The 19,310-nt window shown below is 39.9% G+C and overlaps 1 protein-coding gene across 3 annotated transcripts; it reads right to left on the bottom strand.

Annotated features, from left to right (window-relative positions):
* Positions 1-7,980: 7,980 nt before the first annotated feature.
* Positions 7,981-18,498, bottom strand: raver1 (ribonucleoprotein, PTB-binding 1). Of its 3 annotated transcripts, none has more exons than XM_088007631.1 (14): positions 18,063-18,498; positions 17,098-17,164; positions 14,227-14,696; positions 13,113-13,304; positions 12,455-12,575; positions 12,287-12,387; positions 11,687-11,768; positions 11,022-11,224; positions 10,851-10,929; positions 10,595-10,740; positions 10,379-10,450; positions 10,097-10,231; positions 9,878-9,943; positions 7,981-9,779 (listed from the first exon to the last, which is right to left on the bottom strand). In XM_088007631.1, exons 1-14 carry the CDS (start codon positions 18,390-18,392, stop codon positions 9,633-9,635), a joined length of 2,211 nt encoding a protein of 736 aa, XP_087863757.1. In that variant the 5' UTR covers positions 18,393-18,498; the 3' UTR covers positions 7,981-9,632. The 3 variants fall into 3 exon arrangements, with proteins under 3 accessions (XP_087863757.1, XP_087863759.1, XP_087863758.1); XM_088007633.1 differs by having other exon boundaries at positions 10,595-10,737; XM_088007632.1 differs by having other exon boundaries at positions 11,687-11,765.
* Positions 18,499-19,310: the final 812 nt, after the last annotated feature.

Raw genomic sequence — 19,310 nt, 5'->3', positions numbered from 1 at the left:
CTGTCAGAAACTGATACCGCGGGACGGTTCACAATAGGGATTTTAGAGAATGGAGCATATCGTTCAGCCAAGCTCTCCTCGGGCTTCACATGTCGACCCTCAAACTCCACATAATTTAAAAGCCTCCGAGCCACAAATTAAATAAAAAGAAGAAAAAAATTGTACCCCAGATTTCAAGTCTAGCATGCGTAATGTCTTCAGTCTGGTCCATACGTGCCTTCTTCATTTAAGATTCGATGCACTTAATATGTCTTCTTAGTCAGTGAATAAATCTGCAAATTAATGTTTGTTTTGATTGAGGGCAGCTTGACAAACACTCAAGAATGTTTTCTTGAGAGAAGACTCAGTTGTCGTGCATAAAGTTTATATTTAGAAAGCTGGAATGTGATGCAGGAAGAATGGCAGACAGATTTTTTTTTCTTACACTGAATGAAAAAAACATAATACATATATTTTTTTCCTCACTCCCTGAGATTAAATCAGACTAAACTTTTCTGATTTAGGTTTATGTCCTGTTCTTATTTTTGTATTCCATTAATGCGAGTGTATGTTTCACCTTAAAATTCAGAACTTTGCATTTTTCCTCAAGCCTAAGATGACGTTGATACATTTATGTGTATCTGATGTTAGCTGTATGTGAAATTATTTATGTTTCAGTTTGCTGAAATAAGATTAAACTTTTGTTGGGCAACTTAAAACTAAAATGATTACAATATTTGTTCTTTCAGCTGAGTCTGATTTCCCTGTAAAGAGTTCCATCCTGAAGAATTGTTTCCAGACCGTTAAACAACTCAATTAATTCCTTCAGCAGAGATAAAACAAGGACTCCAAACTCCTGAAGTATTGGATTTTATGTCCCTGCATAGCAACTGTGCTTGCACTTTATCTTGAATAATAGTCTTTCTTTTACAATTGAAGGTCATGTAATGAAAACCTCACAACAAACTCAAACCAATAAAAGAAAAAAGAAAGCGTACAGACTGCGGTGTGCTTTCAGTTCCATTTAGGTCAATTTCAGACCTTTCAGAAACATCCCCAGCAGCTTAACTGTTTACACTTCAACATAAAGTGCAATCCAAATGAAATGAAGTCACAGAAACAAAAACGCTGCCAGACCATTAGCATTATTTTAATGTTCCCTGAATAAATAAAATACTAATAATGAAAGCGGAAAGGATGGACGACAAAGTGACCAAAGACTGCAGTGCAGATTGGATCTCTTCTCTGCGTTGTGTGTGTGTGTGTGTGTCTGTATATAGGGGGAGGGGGGGGAAAGGCTTCAGTGCCTGAATCAGCTGTGCACTTCATTTAGTGAGTATCTGATTTATTATGACCACCCTCATCAAATGGCTCTCCATGTTATACATTCATTTTGTGAGGAATAATTGAAATGCCAAGCAGTCTGACTTGCGGAACAGATGGCTGTGCAGTCTCTGAAAAAAACCCCACCAGGTTTTATGCATACTCCCCAGTTTGATTTTAATGTTAGTTGTGAGGTATGTGCACGAGACTGAAAGGATCTTAATCTGACCTGGAGGGAAGCCTCCTTTCTTTTTCCTTTTTTTTTTTAAAGCAATTTACAAGAAGGCCAGGAGCTGTGAGTGTCCGACAGGAAGATGGTCATTGGCCTCTGGGCTTCGTTGAAGTCTAATCAGCGGACAGCAGGGAATGTCGAGAAATAGATCCGCTCTCTGCCAGCGGAGAGCCATGAAATATTAATCCTCACCTCTTTCCTGACAGTGAGCAATAGTCTTACGGCTGGTGTGTGTGTGTGTGTGTGTGTGTGTGTATGAAACTCCATGTGCGTGTGTCCAACTTTGTATTTACTCGTTTGCTAAAGATGGCAAAAAACGGAACAGGCAAGACTTTGTGTTTTAGTTATATTACATGACGAAACGACTCCAAGAGTAACGTCAGTCTCGTTGCACAGACTCGCACTAATTACAGGCGAATTCTGGAGCAGAGCTGGAGAAAAAATAAATACGAAAATCCTTGAGATTTTCAGCTCAATTAAGATGGTTTTTCTTGTTTTCCTCCAAACCGATGAGCTCTCCCTGGAATGTCTGCACAGCTGAAGGCGGCGGAGGCAAAGAGTTAATGTTGCAACATGGAAGCGAGGCAGTGTTTCACTTTAGGGACACACTGGGCACCACTGAGACCTCAGATGACGTGATAAATAGATTTCCGAGCAAATAAACCTTCCCTTAATGGCATTGTGGAGCCATGACGGCAAACTGGGCACGGGAGTCAAATGTCTGCATGACCACAGGGTCATGTTTTTCTCAGATGATCTTTCATGCTTTTAATGACTTCTAACTGTTTGATCAAAATGGGGGAGATGGGGCAAATAAACGTACTTTTGAAATTAAATTCATCTGTATGCAATACATTGACACTGTAATACTTAATTTATGCAAAGTAAATCTACAATGTATCAAAGAAAGGCTAATTTAACTGATCTGTTTTTTTTGTTTTTTTTTTCATTTGATAGCTAATGTAACAAAAGAGTTTTTTAATGGGCTTTGACAGAGAAAATATGAAAGAAAATAAAGTTATGAAGTGCAGAATTGGAAAACAGTTCAGCATTTTACCAGCTCGAGGCAGAAAGTTGTGAAAACACAAAACACATCCACTCCAATGACCCTTTCAGCTCCCCTCACTATCCTCTCCAGGAACTTCTATCATTTTCTTTAAAAACAGATCCTTGATTGTAATAGTGGGTTAAATCTGTACCTTTTGGCTGTTGGGTTTTTTGGGGGGGTTTTTGCACATCTAAAACATAAAGAAATCTCTCGGTGTTGCCTCTTCACGTTCCTTGGGTTCTGTCTGGTATTATTTGAGCAACACACAATAAAGTGAAGCGTAAATGTACTCTCCAGCCGACAGTCCTGAAATAGAGGCAGCCGTGGTCAAAATAGCAAAGAGGAAAAGTGACTAATGGCATTGGAAGAATATGAGGAACGGACAAAGCCCCGCAAGATAAAAGTGGTCCATTAATGTTGAACTAAGCTGTACGGGCCAGAGTTTATGAATTAGCAAGAAAGGAAGATGAGGAAGATCAGTTTTTATTTTTTTTAAAGAAAGAGGCTGGAATTAGTTAGCTTTCTGAGACAGATTAATGTGATGTTCACACTCTCTGCCACTATATATGTCAAAACAGATGCATAATAACTACTGTGCTCATTAAGAAGTACAAAAAAAGATAGGTGACTTTTTTTTTTCTTTTTTAATAATCAAGTGTTCTCTATTACCACGGCATCCCTGCACCGGGGACATCTTTTTTAAAAAAACGTATCTTTATTATTTTTTTATTATTATTATTTCCATATTACGAGAAGTGGCTATCCGATTTTGCATCGTCAGTATAATATACAGTCCCACGGAGGACTGAGTGGAAAAAGATGAAAATGAAGAGTGTAACAATACCCAAGCTTATTTGAGGGGTGGCTGAGGAGGGATGTGTTGGTGCTGGGGGATTTCAATCCCCACGAGGTTCTAATCTTGTTTGGGTCCATGAGCACAAGCTCGGTTCAAACTGAAAGGCTCTTTCCCTGCTCTGCATGCAGGGAAAAGCAGACGAGTGGCTTTCTCCTGGTCTACCGAGATGTTCCTCTATTTTATAGACTGTTTGTCACAGGGGGGGAGTGGGCTGTTTTCTATGACTAATCCAGCTATAAACAGCTCTTCTGACATACCTTATTTGGCTCTGCTTTGTTGCTGTTCCATCAAAAATAAAGCTGCAATAAATAATTGCACGTGTGAATCCCCCCCTGTTTTTTTTTTTTTTTTACATGCAGATTACAACGTGTACGTCTAAATAGATTTCAATGTGCCGCCATGAAGTGAACAGCATTTACAGAGCTCTGGGAGATTTATTATCTATTATTTTTATGTTTGTCATCCATGGTAAAACGGTGCTGCAGTAATTTGTCTTCAGAGCTCTGCATTTCAGTGTGTGTGTTTGGAAAGAAATATATTAAAAAAAAAAAAAAAAAGAAACAGGTTTCAGCAGCATTCACCAGCAACTGTGCAGGGTAACTGTGTGGGAGGAAAAATGAAAGGCAGAAATCTAAATGTGTCTGACACAGCGTCCACCAAGCCTCGGCGGATCCCTCTGAGAACTCTGGGTAGACAGGCTGCAGGTATGCGAAACACAATTCAGAGGTGCTAGAAGCATTAAAAATAAATATTACAGAAAGAAAATCAAGCCAGAGGCGGCGAGAAGCACATTAACGTAATGGCAGTCGGCTTGAAAGATTCCCTCATAATGCGGCCCGTTTCTGTGTGTCTCTTACGGATCGATGCTGAAAACAGAAGTTGTATGCCACGACAGACCCAAAGTGAGCCGTTTTTTGTTGTTGTTGTTGTTGTTTTTTGTTTTTTTCTTAGAAATGTCACGAACTCTTAAAAAAAGAAGGGGAGGGTGAAAGTGGGGAGGTGGGGGTGGGGGGGAGTTTCATATGCTTTTAGCTGCAAGGGGCAATCTCCCTCAGCAGAGCTGCTCCTTGAGGCTCAGCAGGAGTACAAGAACAACAGCTAATCAAAGCGTCTCGTTCTGATGGCTGCTGAGAGGAAGAGGACTCCTGCCTCCTCGCACCTTCATCTGCTGGGCGAAGAGCTTCTTTCCAGAACTCCCATCAATCAAACAAAACAATTGAAGCTTTTCATTTCTGCCTGATAAGATCTGCATTGACCCGCCATCACTGCCAGAGTATGCAGAAAATATTGGGCCTGTGAGAGCATGGGTGACATTTAAAGCAGTTGCCTCACTTAGTTTTTTTTTTTTTTTTCCACCCCTCCCTTTCATATCTGAATGTCATCAGGCTTTCTAATCAGAGAATCGTGTTTAGGCTCTCTCTCATTTTGACAAGTTCAACTTCAGTTGCTTTTTTTTTTTTTTTTTTTTTTTTTTTTTAAAGCAACCTGTTATCAGCCTCGGTAGCTGATTAGTGAGTTTGTTAAATAATTATCCTCTTTGCAGGAACCTGCTTAACATTCAGACAGGTCACATTCACATCAATGAAGCACTATTAGGATCTATTAGTACGAACCGAGACATGCGTTGCAAATTGAGTACACGGTTAAGGGACCTCAGCAGTGGCAGAATCAGATTTGATAATCGAGCATTAAGTCGTGTAGCAATTCATTAAGTAAGACAACAAAAAAGGATGTGTAGCTCTACCTCTACTGAATAGATTCAGTTGATCATTTCCAGTCACGACACTGAGTTCGCAAAATCAGTATCAAAACATCGAGGCACACATTTTATTTTCTGAAGCCACAACATAAACTGAGAACAGAAGCTTCCAAATCATTAATACCTTTCTCTTGCAAGCTGTCGCTGCAGCCCAACAGCGACCGACGAGAAGCTTCACAATAACATTAAAATGCAAAATAAGTGCCACTGTAATGATGCACAACATGGGAGTTTTGTGACCTTAGGTAATATGGCTCCCCACTCAGGGAGCCGTAGTGTCAGGGGGCGGAATAAGGATCTGTTTGTTGCTTATTATGTAGAGTTTAAGTACAATATGTAGTGCTAGTTTAAATCTGGACTACATTTCATTGCAGACTGTCATTACCAACTGTTTAAAATCAATTTATCAACTAATTTTTAAATTTTATATCCATGTAAAACTATTATTGTATCTTTATTTTAGAAAAAAACAACATCTTATTTATAGTGTACTATAACATAAATACACTAACTAGTTTTTATATTTCAATTTTTGGAATTCCACTTTTTTTTTAAATACCTTAAGTGGATAAAGTAGAACACTGATCATTCAGATAAATAAATAAATGAATAAATAAAAATAATGTCCTAAATATTTTAATATAAAACCTAACAGTGGAATTACTAATATTCATTAATTTATCTAATATAAATTTGGGTGTGTTATCTGTACAATTAAATTAGAATGGGATGTAGTAACTTTCTTCACTCCTTATCACAATGATTCAAAGGAAACTTTTGTAAAAAAAAAAAAGAAAAAAAAGTTTTTAAAAATAACAAAAAAAATATATTGACAAAAAATATTGATGCCAATGGATAATTAGCTATAGCAGCCCTGATTGATCAGATGTAGCTCAGAAACAAAAATCCTAGTATGGTTATGCCTCAATGTACTATCTCCACACTAAACTGATAAAAAAAAATAAAACACAACAATCAAAATGTATATTTTCAATAATTTGTGGGCATCTACACAACCTGAAGGTGACACAAGCTGGAAAAATTCAGGATGAATAATAGTTAACTGGGGGAAAAAAATCAGAAAAAACATGAACTGAAATATTTTCTACAGATTGTAGATTCTTTAAAATGCACCTTGGATTTGTGAAACCCCATTAAAAAAAAAAAAAAAAAAAAAAAAAAAAAAAACAGCAAAAATGACTTAAAGAAATGCCAAACTGAAATGCTTCTAGAAATAGCACCAGATCTTTAAATGTCAACAGCAACAAAAGACGAAAAAATACGACAATAGGGCGGCAAAAGCTGTGTCAGTCCTCTGCCATGCACAGAGAGAAGAGGATCCAAGGGCAAGCAATGGATCACCAGGCAAAGGATTTAATTTGGTGTGCTTGGATGTTGTGACTGGTGCCATTTTGCATTTGTAAGACGAGTCGCCCTCAGACCAGATCTGGAGCAGGGGCCACCCACAGCATGACGGGCCCCACTAGGACAGCTCTGAGAGCCAAAGGAGGGAGACTGTCCACTGGGAAAAGAAAAGAGTGCTGGGGTGATGTGTGTGTGTGTGTGTGTGTGTGTGTGTGTGTGTGTGTGTGTGTGTTTATTTTAGCATTTCTCTCCTTGTAAGGCCCATTTTTTCTAACAAATATTAAACTGTGAGTATAGAACTTATAGGACCCAGAAGGAAAAGTGCTATTTCTGGGGTTAGGTTTAAGACTAAGGGGTGAATTAAGCTTAGGCATATACTGATAATGCATAGGTTTATGATAAGGGTTGGAATTTTTCATGACTTCTGCTCATGAGAAATGAGCAGAAGTCCTCGCAAAAGTCATTGTGATGATAGAAAGATGTAATATGTGTGTCTGTGTAAAACAAACACTAAGCTCTTTTCTGTGCATTAACCAGAAATGTTGGAATGATTAATAGAATAAAGCAGAAGCAGAACAAGACTGAGAAGTGTTGCAGCATTTTGCTGTGCGAAGTTTTTATCAAGATAAAGTGTCAAATCAAAATTTCTGTTAAGATCTACGCAGAGGAACCATCTGCCTTGTTATCGGTGCTACCTGTAGAAAGAAGTCAGTATATCATGATGTGTTAGTGCCTGAAACCTGGCAAATTGCACATCTGGAAAGGCACCATTAATGTTCAAAGCTATAAAACTAGCAGGAGGCGACATATGCTCCACGTTCTCTACAGATTAAAAGCTTTAATAAACGGGGTTGACTTAACGGATTCAATCAAAATTTCACAAAATCATCAAAGCAACCCAGCTGAATCAGGCTGGATTTGAATTCAGATACATTTTACAAAGAGTTTTGTTTCAGACATATTTATCAGAGTTCCCAAAAAATAAAGGCTTCAGGATGAAAATATGTTCATCTGCAAGACAAGAGAAATGACAATGTGTACAAGAGTGTGTTTTGCTGTTCTATGTCAGAACAAAAGCACCAGTGTTTTTTCCATTTTGGCTTCTCATACCGAGTAGGAAGACTCCAGTTTTTTTTTTTTTTTTTTTTTAACATATTTTAAGTATCAGTGTTTTGGTTTGGCAAGCACTTCGAGAGCTCAGATTTTGTGTGTTATAATGTAAATTTTATATTTTAATGCATAATATAGCAGATGTTATTTGGCCCTATTGAAATGGTATGACAGAAATGCAACTAGATTAAATGGAAAAATGCATTTAAAAATATATATGTATCAGAATTGAAGGACAAAACTTATCAGTATAAGTTTGAAAAAGTCTTTGAACTTGTCTGAAAAAGTCATTAAATAAATTTTCCAACTTTTGGACACATCGGGTCAAGTTTATTTTGATCGTCACATACCAAAGTGTGCTACCTTTAAAATGATCAGTCAAAGTGCAATTGATTTAAATAACATTTACTTGCGCATGTCACACTAACATACAGAGGCAATCATGGTGGTACAGATGAGGACACAGCAGTGGAACCAAATAATTTGTAAATTCGGCCGATGAACGCACAGTAAAAAGCTGAATCTCTTGGTCCATACACAACATGAACAGTCTGCTGTGGTGCCACACTTTAAAACGTCACTTTTTCAAACATACTGGGAGCACGACAACCGAAACACAAAGCAGGAAAATTAATTCAAAAATAAAATTAAAAAAAAAAAAAAAAAAAAGCAGCACCTGACCACAGGTAGGAATAAAGAAAATACGTTCAGGACTCTAAAAAGAAATCAGGCTTCAACTATTTACACAGCAAACGACACAGAAATGGAAAATGTAGATGGAAGCCAACAGCGTAGGATGATTACTACAGAAAACGTTAAGGCTCAAGTATAGCTGCATTTATAGCAGAAGTACGAGGTAATGGGTTTTCACAATCAAACTGTCAACCATAAATTACTTGAAGAATAAAAAGACAGTTATGTTTTAGACTAATCAGTGATTAGTTTCTATTAGCATGTCCCCAGACTGAATGGAAACAAACACAGGCTGCCTCCAATATTTAAAGCTCATCAAGACAAGTTGTCCAACCTGATGATAGCAGAAAATGTTTCCATCTACAGTTGGTCCAGTCATTAAACTATACCAATAAGTAAAAATAAATATATTTTTTAAAAATCCTGCCCCCGCCCAAAGAAAACTAATGATTTGTGGAGAGATGAGTAAGAAACTATCGTCTAGAGGTGAGAATAGGTCAGGACAGTGACCTGTGCCCTCCCAGGTGGACAACCAGTGCTGAAAACAGATTCTGGAAACCAGAAGAACAATGTGAGAGACCTCAGAAAAAAAAAAAAAAAAAACATTCCCAGACTCACACAGCTGTTTTATAATACATCAGACACACCCAACTCAACATTGGTGGATGGAAAGCTGCATGTTGAGCAAAGAAAAACCTGCCTGGAACCAGTTTTACAGTAAAATACAAAACCATGTGGTAGAAGGAAAAAAATATTGAACTTTTTACATTTTTTTAAAGGCAATTAAAAAAAAGCCTGAGATAAAGCTCGTTTTTTTTTAATACTTTGCATGTCCCTTTGGAAAGTGTGAACAGTACAACAGCCAAATATTCAAGAAGCAGCGCTGTAAACTGGCCAAAACAATCTGTAGCTACTAGCACATCACACTTCATGCAAAAAAAAAAAGAAAAAAAAAAAAGAAAGCATTTGCTACTTGTTTTTTTTTTTCCCTCACTGTACAAGTTAAACACAAAATAAAAGAATTTAAAAGTTAATTTACAAAACGGTAAATAAAAACACACTTACATGGAGCAGAGAAGAACAGAAAAAAAACCCACACACCATATAGAGTTCCCACTGTCCAGACAACAAGCTGTGCTCGCCAGCACCCTCCGGGGGTCACTGAGGAGCAAACAGAGCAGAGGACGACCCGGGGTGAGGGAGTTTGCATCCTTTACAAGGAGATGCCGCTTTGCTCCAAACGCATACATGGCTCAACGTACAATACTCAGAATATACGCTTTCGCTTCAGGTAGGAGTCTGCGTAATGGCCGCCGAGGCCTTGGGAATGCTGGCCCACGTAGCCTCCCTCAGGGCTCGGCTCCGGAGACGGGATGAGCCGGGAAAAAACGCGCTTCTGGCTATTCATCGGGGTCTAGAAATAACAGAGGAAAATGGTAAAGAACAGCTTTTTTTTTTATATAAAACCAACACTTGTAAAGAAAAAACGGTTTGAGGCCATCTGCCAATTACCTTCATAACGTTCCCTACGTCTGGAGGGTAGGGGGTGCTATGGGTTCCTGGAGGCATTCCCACAGCCTGCAGACAAAAAACACGCATTTCTCACTTACCCTCACACTGCAATGTTAATCATTAAACACTGGCATCCTGTTATTAGCCTCATTCTTCACATCCAGGCACTGACAGGTGATCGATACTTCAAACAGAAACTGATCGGGTTTTGCCGGTTACCTTGTTGAGGTGGGTGGCAGGCGGGCTGCCATTGCTGCTGGCTTCTGGTCCTGAGCTGAAGTAAGAGGAGAGGGGTGGGCTGCTTGGATCAGCGTAGTGGGGAAACCGCTCACTGTAGTCAGGTTGATGGGAAAACTGAAGAAATTCCAACAAAAAAAATAAAAAAATAAATAAAAAAACTGATGAATATGCTGAATTCACTTTTAATGAATGAAAAAAAAATGCCTTAGATTAGGTTGAAAAAGCTGAACACACACACACACACACACACACACACACTACCTGCTGACCAAATCCTGCCAAGGCTCCAACGCCGAGGTTCTCCTGCTGTTCGTACGAGTAGGCCAGAGCATCCTGAGGAGAAGCAGCAGATGGGCATCAGACCAAATTACATCATATTGACCCGTAATTGAGCAGCAATGTGCAGAAAGACCCACTAGTGGCCACGCGACATCTATTCATGTCAAACTCAAACGAAGGGCAGGAAGAGGTGATCACCTGCTGTAGAGGAGGAGGATACTCGGGGCTGTAGGAGTCCTGGTAACGCAGGTTGTAGTTGGGCTGCATGTTGTGATGCGTGTGCTGGTTAGACACGTTGCTTAGTGTTGGCCGCTTCCTGTAGGGGTGAGGCCTGCTGCTCGCTGCTGCAGCGAAGGGAAACATGAGCCCAACGCGTCTGGCTGACTGCTTGCCTTGCACATGAACATATTTAAATGAAAAAAATAAAAAATAAAATAAAAATATGGCATCTCACCTGAAGGATAGACACTGGCATTGAGAAAGGCGCTCTGAGGAAAGTTCATCTCTTTAGGAAGATCCCCTAGCATCGATACCTAGCGGTGAGGAGAAGGGCTTTTGTTCAATTCTCGCACAATTAGACGAGAATTGAACAAAAAAATAAATAAAAAACTACTTTGAAACATACTCCTTGTGCTGTGAGGCCATCTGCCCCCATCATGCCACCCATCAGGGGTAAGGAAATGCCTGGCAGGGAGGGAGAGGGAGTCTGAGGGAAGCCGCACGCTGATGTGGGGGAATCCTGCTCCCTCATTAGGCCTCTGCCAAGAGACCCTGGCTTCAGAGAGGGCACAGCCTCTGTCTGCAGAGCCAGACCTGGGACCACACCGCCTGCAGCAATCAAAACAGACCAACCCCAATGAAGAGCTACTGGGATACATGCTAGCAAGAAGTTCTTATTGTTGTAAAACAACAGCATCTGGTGGAAGATATTTCCTCCTTTAGAAAACAAGCACATCAGCTTAAAGAAGGTCCCAAATACAAAAAAACAAAATCCTTCTGCATCACAGCTATCCCCCTTCTTTGTTGTCCTATCACAAGATCACAGTAAATTACATTCAAGAAAAAGACTTAAAGGGTACGAATACATTTAAGCTACTCAGTATTGTTCCGCTATTGAATGCCGATTCCTGAAGTATGATTAGAACTGATTAATCAGAATATTTCAGCATTGGCAAACGCTAGAAGTGTGATGCATGATTAAGAGGATACAGATGTTTATAATCAGATGAAAAGCAAAAACATGTCATTAGTCGCTCAAGGAGCTCCGGCTGGAAGTGAAAGATGCCAAACCTTGAGGGAGCTCTCCGAGCAGATGGACTCCCTGCTGGACGGGCAGAGCAGCCAGAGGATTGTCCCCGATGAGTCCTGCCTGCTGGCCAAAAGGACAGACCAGTGTTACCACAGGGTCACCCAACATGGCTGCAGCACTCAGAGGAAAAACTGCAGACGCACAGCAACACACTAAAACCAGGTTTTACGTTCACTCACCAACTTCTCCCTCAAATATCAGCGTTTGACAGTCCAGGCGTATAATAGAGAAGCACACCCACAGCATCACTCAGAAAACCCTCACTCTTCCCGAGAGAGCTTACCGACCACGACAAATCTGTCCCTTTTTACCTAAAAAAACGGCTGGAACCCATCAAGCTCCAGCCTCCACCTCACACACCATCATCACTCACACAAACCACAACAGGAATTTATATATATTTTTTTCTTCTCTTTACTGTGCAGCACCTGAGCCCAGAGAAGATGATTTCCCAGAAAGGCTTGCTAATGGCACAGAGGAGCAGAACAGAGAGGAGGAGGAGGGGTGAAGATGAATCAAACAGAAGATGAAGGAGCAGGAGGAGAGATGGCATCAGGGCGGAGGCCAAAAGGTAAGGGTACCTGCTGGGCTTTAGCTTGGTTCTGGAGGAGCAGCTGCAGCAGGGCCACCGACAGGGCGGGGTTGGGCAGCAGAGGGATGGCAGGGGCCGCTCCGAGGAGACCTGCATGTAAACACCATCAATAAACTGAAAATTAACTGATAAAGAGCTGAGGCGGAGGACAGCTTACCCTGTTTGTGTCCCTGTGACAAAACGTTGAGCAGCATCTTGAGAGCAGCAGGGTTATTAAGGCTGGTGAGGATCTGCATGGTTGTGGGGTCAGGGAGGAGACCTTTACCCCTGTTCACAGCCTTGTAGGTAGGAAGAAGAAGAAAAACGATCAGGAAACAAACAAACCAGAGGAAAAAAATAAAATAAAATAAAAAACTGCACTGCGAAAAATCTCTTATAAGAATTTTGATTTATTGTTTGTCGTGATAAATTTCAGTTATTGATGTTAAGTAAAACAAAACTGACAATATGGTCAGACACTTTATTTTGATATTTTCTCCACAAACATCAGTAAATTTGAAAATATTACATTAAATGCAGTTACTGTGCTCAGCTTGGTGAAACAAATCAAACGTTTGTGTTTTAAGAAAGCAGCATCCTGCAGCCCATTTCAGATGAGAATGATTTTTCAAGAATATTTTTGATGCTATGAATGCTGTGCCATGCAGTCACCATCCTGCAAAACTATTATCTAAAAATAAACTCTTTTAAAAATTTTTTGAATAGTCTTTGTTATCACAGTAGTACCGCAAGATATCGCGATAAAATCCTAAGTGCATATCAGTGGTTCCTACGACTGACCATGTGGCCAGTGTACACAAATTTTCCCATAGTACCGTTGTCTGGGCAGCGATCAGTGCAGCCAGCATGCTTCTTCCAGGAGGGCCGGGGGCACAGAAGGACACCCTGATGTGCGTCCCGCCCAGCAGCCGGCCGTCTCCGAATCGCTGCGCCACCTCAGCCATCTCTGCAGTGGCGAACTCCAGCACGGCGAAACGCCGGAAACTCCCATCTTGCCCCTGAGCCAACTATGGAGAGAAAGTCCAAAGGTAAAACCAACCCGGAGATCTACTGCCAGCATATGGACTAATCATTTTGTGCCATTTATTGAACTGAATGACGGGTCAAACTCACAACAGACTCGTTTGAGCCGGTTCTTCATTATATCTTGAAAATCAGTCGCATATAAACAGATGTGACTGATTTATTACATTTACTTGAGTATTTTTTCTATGCTGTACTTTATACTTTCACTTGCGTTTGGTTAAAATTTCATAAGTTCTATATTTAACAAAAATAATAAAAAACAGTTTCTTTTCCCTCATTTTGTAGTCATGTTATTTAGGTACATTTTCAATTTAATCTTTAAAATGCCCAAATTTCCACATAACTACATTTTGGTACGTCTAATGATGTATTTTTTTTTTCCTTATTTGAGTACAATTTTTGTTTACCCTACCAACCTGTGCATATAAATCGTACTTTTCCACATACACTAATGTTTAGCTTTGAATTTATGTTTCTACTAAATGTTTCCACCTTTTTGTGATTAATTAAAAAAAGAGAGAGAGAATCATACTGAAGGACACCAGCTGATCCTGTTGGTCTTTACCAGCAAACTCTGCCCTATCGCTATAGAAACCCAGGAACCACATAAAAACAAGGGCAACAGTGAAAGATGATAAAAGACCACGCATAAAGGAAAGCATTACAACAAATTAAAATTATTCCAACACCCTCAGGGTCAACTTGTCACAAGCATAGCCCTTTTCACTAAGCTTCCAAAACATATCACCTGACCTTGAAAGGAAATATAACAGAACAATGAAACTTCAAAAGCATTTTTTCCCCCAAATCTGTTCATTATTGTTGTTGAGAGAAAAGGAGGAATAAGTTAATGAATTTATTATCTTGACGAGTAGCAGAGTGTTTGTGCGTCCTGAACCTGACCTGGCAGAAAACCGGAGAATGGGTGTCGGCCAAAGCGTTTCGGAGGTCCTGGGCGGTCAGGAGGCTCGGGGGCAGCCGGTCCACACACAGACACTTTGAGTGCAGCTGCGGGTATGTGAGCGAGCCCACTTCGGTCCAGTGGACGTAGAGCATGCGGGAGCCCAGCTGCTTCCCCAGCAGCTCCGACTTCGCTCGGGCCGCCGAGTCCTTCTTCATGTACTCCACGAAGCCGTAGCCTTTGGAGTGACCAGTAGAGGCGCTGTACACCAGGAAGCAGCGCTCCAGGTTGCCGAAAGGTCGCACCAGCTCCTCGAACTGCTGCTGGGTGAAGGCCCGGGGCAGGTTGGCGATGCACAGCAGGGCGTCGGTCGGCTGCAGCTGCACGGAGATCTCCCTTTCCCGCAGCATAATCTGGTGGAACTCCTTGATGGCGCACTGGGCCTGTTCACCGTTGAGGAGAGTCACAAATGCTGGGAGAGATGGGTGGGGAGAAAAGAAAAAGAAAAAAAAAAAAAAAATTGGGACTGATGTGTAAACCAAATAAAACGTGTAAAAATCTGAAATAAAAACAAAGACGAAGCTATTCAAACACAGATTCAAGCTGCGAACCCCGCTGTTGACACCGTTTTCTCTTAAGCTTGTCAGATAAAAGACGACGCTGTTGGCAAAATGTCAGACGACACCGTCTCTTCTGCCAGAGCAACCTCACTGCTCTCAGCGAGACCGACAGCCGACTCAGTGTCAACGACAGCCACATCAGGACGTGAAAAATTGTAGTTTTGTTGACCTTCACTTTATCCAAAGTGGCAGACTTCTGATATTGTGAAAATAACATTTTAACGGCCTTGCAACAGCTTGGCAGCTACAGTGCAGTCACCATCTTCACCACTGCCATTCATTTTCCCCCAATATTATTACAGCCAACCTTCTGGAGACATGGCTTTGCGACTGCAAAAAAAACAAGTAAAAAGCAAGCATCTTTTCATCAAAGTTCCTCTTCCTGGTTAGGGATGCAGCTCACACAGACACTGATAATGCAGCTTTATTTGAATTTATGACAAAGCAGAGGGAAAATCGTGACAAAGGGAGTTTATGGCTGCCATAATGATGACTTACTGGAACACACTGGGCATTTTAACCAAGGTTTTTATGTTCAAGTCGTTTGATTCTGAAGCCATTTCCCTCTGTGCCTTACTAGTTTTGATGTTCATCTTTAATACTGTAATCAAACTTTTTTTTATACAGAGCAGAATATAAACCTAAAGGCTGCCATACATATAAAAACTAGACTTTTCAAACAAATTAAACACCACAGTGTGTAGAGGAAGGCAGTTAGTAGTACCTTAAATGTTTCTAAGGATAAGATATGAAAAGTTCTACTCCTACATAAAGCTTTTGGAAATAAAGAGACATTTAGCAATTTGATTTGACACAAAAACAAACTGGATCTGTGGTTCCCAAAGAATTTCACCTTTTGACCAACAAAATAAAAGTAGCATTATTGATAAAGGTAATATTTTATTACCTTTATCAATAAAATATTGGTAAATATAATCTTGATCTATAACCAGGAATTTATATTAAAAATAATGAATAAGGCTTGACTGTTTTACAAATTTAAGTCTATTATCAAAATACAGAAAAGTATTAAAAAATAAAAAATAAAAAAGTGTCTGGCTCAAGTCAACAGAAGCCTGAAGAAATGTTACTGTTGGCAAGACACATTTCCCGAGAGCAGTTTGTGTGCGTCATGTGAAGATAGAATAAAAATAAAAAAATAAACAAACACCTGGGATGTCCAGATTACCACTAATGTAAAAAAAAATAAATAAATAAAAAATACATGCATTTGGGTGAGGCATGTGGGAGATTCTGGGTCAATCAGAAGAAGGTTGAAACAAACGTCAAGCTTTTTGGTTAAAAACACAGTTTGGCAAACATGACACTTCATCACCACTGAAGCATGGTAGTGGCAGAGTCATGTTCTGGAGGCACTAAGGAGGTAGAGAAGACACCCACAACTAATTGACAGTTTGCAAAACTCAGTTACTTGAGTTGACGTTGAACAGGGTCTCTTTATTTTGTCTGCACATTTTAAAACCAAAATATATTGGCCATGACTTCACTCATAGATGAATAAGAATAAACCTTAATCAATTTAACTTTTGAATGAATGGGAGAAATAAGGTTTTACTTTGGTTGAAAGTCGCAGCTTTGAACCGCAGGCTACTTTTGACAAGAGAACTGATGGGTTTCTCAAATTTAAGAAGCCGTCCAGAACAGCAACAATATTTTTAAACTAAATGTAGACTGAACAATACTATATAATCAACAGTTGTGTGTAGGCATCTTTCTAATAGTTCATTCAGAAACATAATGGTCTTAGGTTTGTGTATCCAGCCCAGGTAAATTATCTTATTAAACGTATGAGGACATGCATTTTTTAGCTAAATTTGCATCCATAACTTTGACGCTTATAATTTCAGAATCTGAATGCTTTATTAATCCAAGAGGGACATCACAGTCTTACGAATGCTCAGTCCAAGTCTGCATGTGAAAAATTAAATATGAGAAACAATACATGTAAGAGAGAAAAAAAAAGATGCTCCCAAAACATTAAAACATAAAGGAAACGTAGCTAAAGATTAATAGGAGGCACAGTTTTGGCCAAATTAAATTATTCTAACCCATCAACATTTGTAAGTTTTCTATAAGGTGCTTCAAAGTAAATTTATCACGAAACACTTCAAAATATCGCCAACAAACTATGATCAGCTGCACTACAGCAAACAGTTAAATATGAATGGATTATACTAGCTTTTGGATATTAGTTTGAGGGGTTTATTCACCAAAATAATAAGTTAAACCAACCTGTGCCCTTGTATTTGTCAACAAAGCAGTACTTCAGATCATAGTTTCCCAACAGATCATGGACCTCCTGTGAATAAACATTTACAGAACATAAAAAACATTAGAAAAAAGTGTCTTCAATAACAAAGCTTTACAAAAAATGAAACCTCAGTGGGGTTTTTTCCTGTGAGAAGCACGCAGGCTGTGATACATGGGTTGAAGTGCTGAAATTGAGATTTTGAGCCTGACAATTAACTCTTTCACGTCCACAGTTAAACTAGTGCACCTGTGGAGAGAAAGGGGAGTGAAGGGGCAACTGCCTCATTGTTGAGGCAGAAATTCTGCATTGCTTTTGCCCATTCACAAACAAATACTGACGCTCTCTAGCATTTTCTGACTCGTTTTGTCTCTACGCCTTCCACCTTTTGTTACAGGACCCTCACATCTCGAACTCCCTGTGCTCCCCCCCTCCCCCCCCACTGCCTGTGGACAATGGTACTGCCCGCAGGCCTACAGCTCCCCACGAGTCAGGCACGTTCCAAACTAAAAATAGATTTAAAAATACTACAAAACATCAATGACAGACTAAGACTGCTACGTGAAACAAGTAAAACACCCGTTTTACCTTGTCTTGTTAATTTGACCTGGGGAAACCCCAAATATGAAAAGTTGCTAAGTTGGTGAAACAGGCCACAGATGACCACTTTTGCCCAAACAGCGATCTTATCACCGGGCATTTTGAAGTAAATTGCAGTCTTTTCAGACATGTCACTGTGTATATGACCCAATTACACTTTCAGAATAAATTTGATACTTTTTGGTCATAAGTAGACAGTCGCAGACTAAGCCTACACATCACGTCAGCAAAAGTTAAAAGGCAGGGTTAAAAGGTTAGCAAGCTAACATTCGTAGCATGATAGGCATATTGGAGCTAGGTTAACGTTTAGTCAAACTGCTCATTAAAGCATGCAAAGTTTCACATTTACCTGATTAGTGACATCCGGTGGTAAATTTTTTATTATTATTTTCCTACGGTTGTAAAACTCCCGACGTGTTCTCTCCAAGCGGCTCTCAATATCTTCAGGGCTCAGTGGTATCAAATCCTCATCGACCCTTCGTTGACATTCTGGGCCCGATGTGACGTCTTCTTCCACCGAAGCTAATTCGGGGTAACGTTGACGGTCACCGGCCATAAAGTTTTCTTTATCCGTAGCGAGGTCGTGATTTGCGCTAAATGGTCGAGAGACAAATGTGGCCCCGCTGTCTGCGCCTTCATCCGTACCTGAGGTGGTACTGAGAGACACGGCAGCCGCCATAGCCGGAGTTTGGTGGAGGTTTAATCGGGCTTGAAACTCGGTCAGATTTTGAGCAGTTTAAACAATACACACATGGACCCAGCGACGCTTCTCATTGGACGAGCGGGGAACGCATTCTCCATGACTACGACGCAACGTGCGGTGGGGGCGGGGCGACGCTTCCAACTAGCACACCGCCTGTTATATAAGGTAGTCCGCTGTACTGTAGTTTCGTAGCAATTAAAAAAAAGAGAACAAATCTGACATAGTGTTTATAATTACACATCTGTCAATGTATCCACAGATAGGGTTAGTTTAGAAACCGAAGGGTGAAACTTAATACATGAGAATATTGTTGGAAAGTTTAATTATTTCTATTCAAAAAGGTTTTATTGATCCCAGTCAGTTAAGATACAGATGTGATACTTAAATGCTATAAATAGTAATTACATGGAGATATAAGTCAAGTGTTATTTCTGTTTATTTTAATGACTTATGGCTCATGAAACCCACAAATTAACATTTTCAGAAAAGTAGAATGTTTTGAATATAGCTAATTTTTGAAGCATCCCAAATAATTGTAGCAAAAAATGTCAAAGAAGTTAGTTACATACTATGCATAGTATGTCTACTATAAAGTATAAAGTATGTCCTCTAAACTTCATAGAGGCTCCTTTTGAATAAATTGTTGTAGTGTAACGTGGCATGGAGGTGATCAGTCTTCAAACCCAGGTTTAACTGGTTGGACTGGATAAGTGTAAGTCATGGATACCCATACTTCTATTCTTCCTAGGCAAAACTTTTATCTTTTCTTCAGATGTTCAGGGGGCTTTGGTCTTATTCACAAATTATGATGAATGTTTCAGATAGCTTATCCTACTTTTCCAAGCATTTATGTCTCTTTTCTTGTCCCTGTATGTCTAGTAAATTGCTCCTTTT

Source organism: Poecilia mexicana, unplaced genomic scaffold (assembly GCF_051168715.1).
Source record: "Poecilia mexicana isolate PSO_F unplaced genomic scaffold, ASM5116871v1 scaffold_8, whole genome shotgun sequence".
NCBI lineage: Eukaryota > Metazoa > Chordata > Actinopteri > Cyprinodontiformes > Poeciliidae > Poecilia > Poecilia mexicana.
The sequence above is the reverse complement of the archived record's forward strand: the minus strand, read 5'-3'. Positions and strand labels throughout refer to the sequence as shown.

What these genes read in the sequence shown, in the direction of transcription:
- raver1 (XM_088007631.1), bottom strand. Translation starts at nt 18,392, where the DNA reads ATGGCGGCTGCCGTGTCTCTCAGTACCACCTCAGGTACGGATGAAGGC. An exon ending in ATTCTCCGGTTTTCTGCCAG is followed by an intron (nt 13,305 to 14,226) that starts GTCAGGTTCAGG and finishes TTCTCTCCATAG; the next exon opens with TTGGCTCAGGGGCAAGATGG. An exon ending in ATGGCCTCACAGCACAAGGA is followed by an intron (nt 10,930 to 11,021) that starts GTATGTTTCAAA and finishes CCTCACCGCTAG; the next exon opens with GTATCGATGCTAGGGGATCT.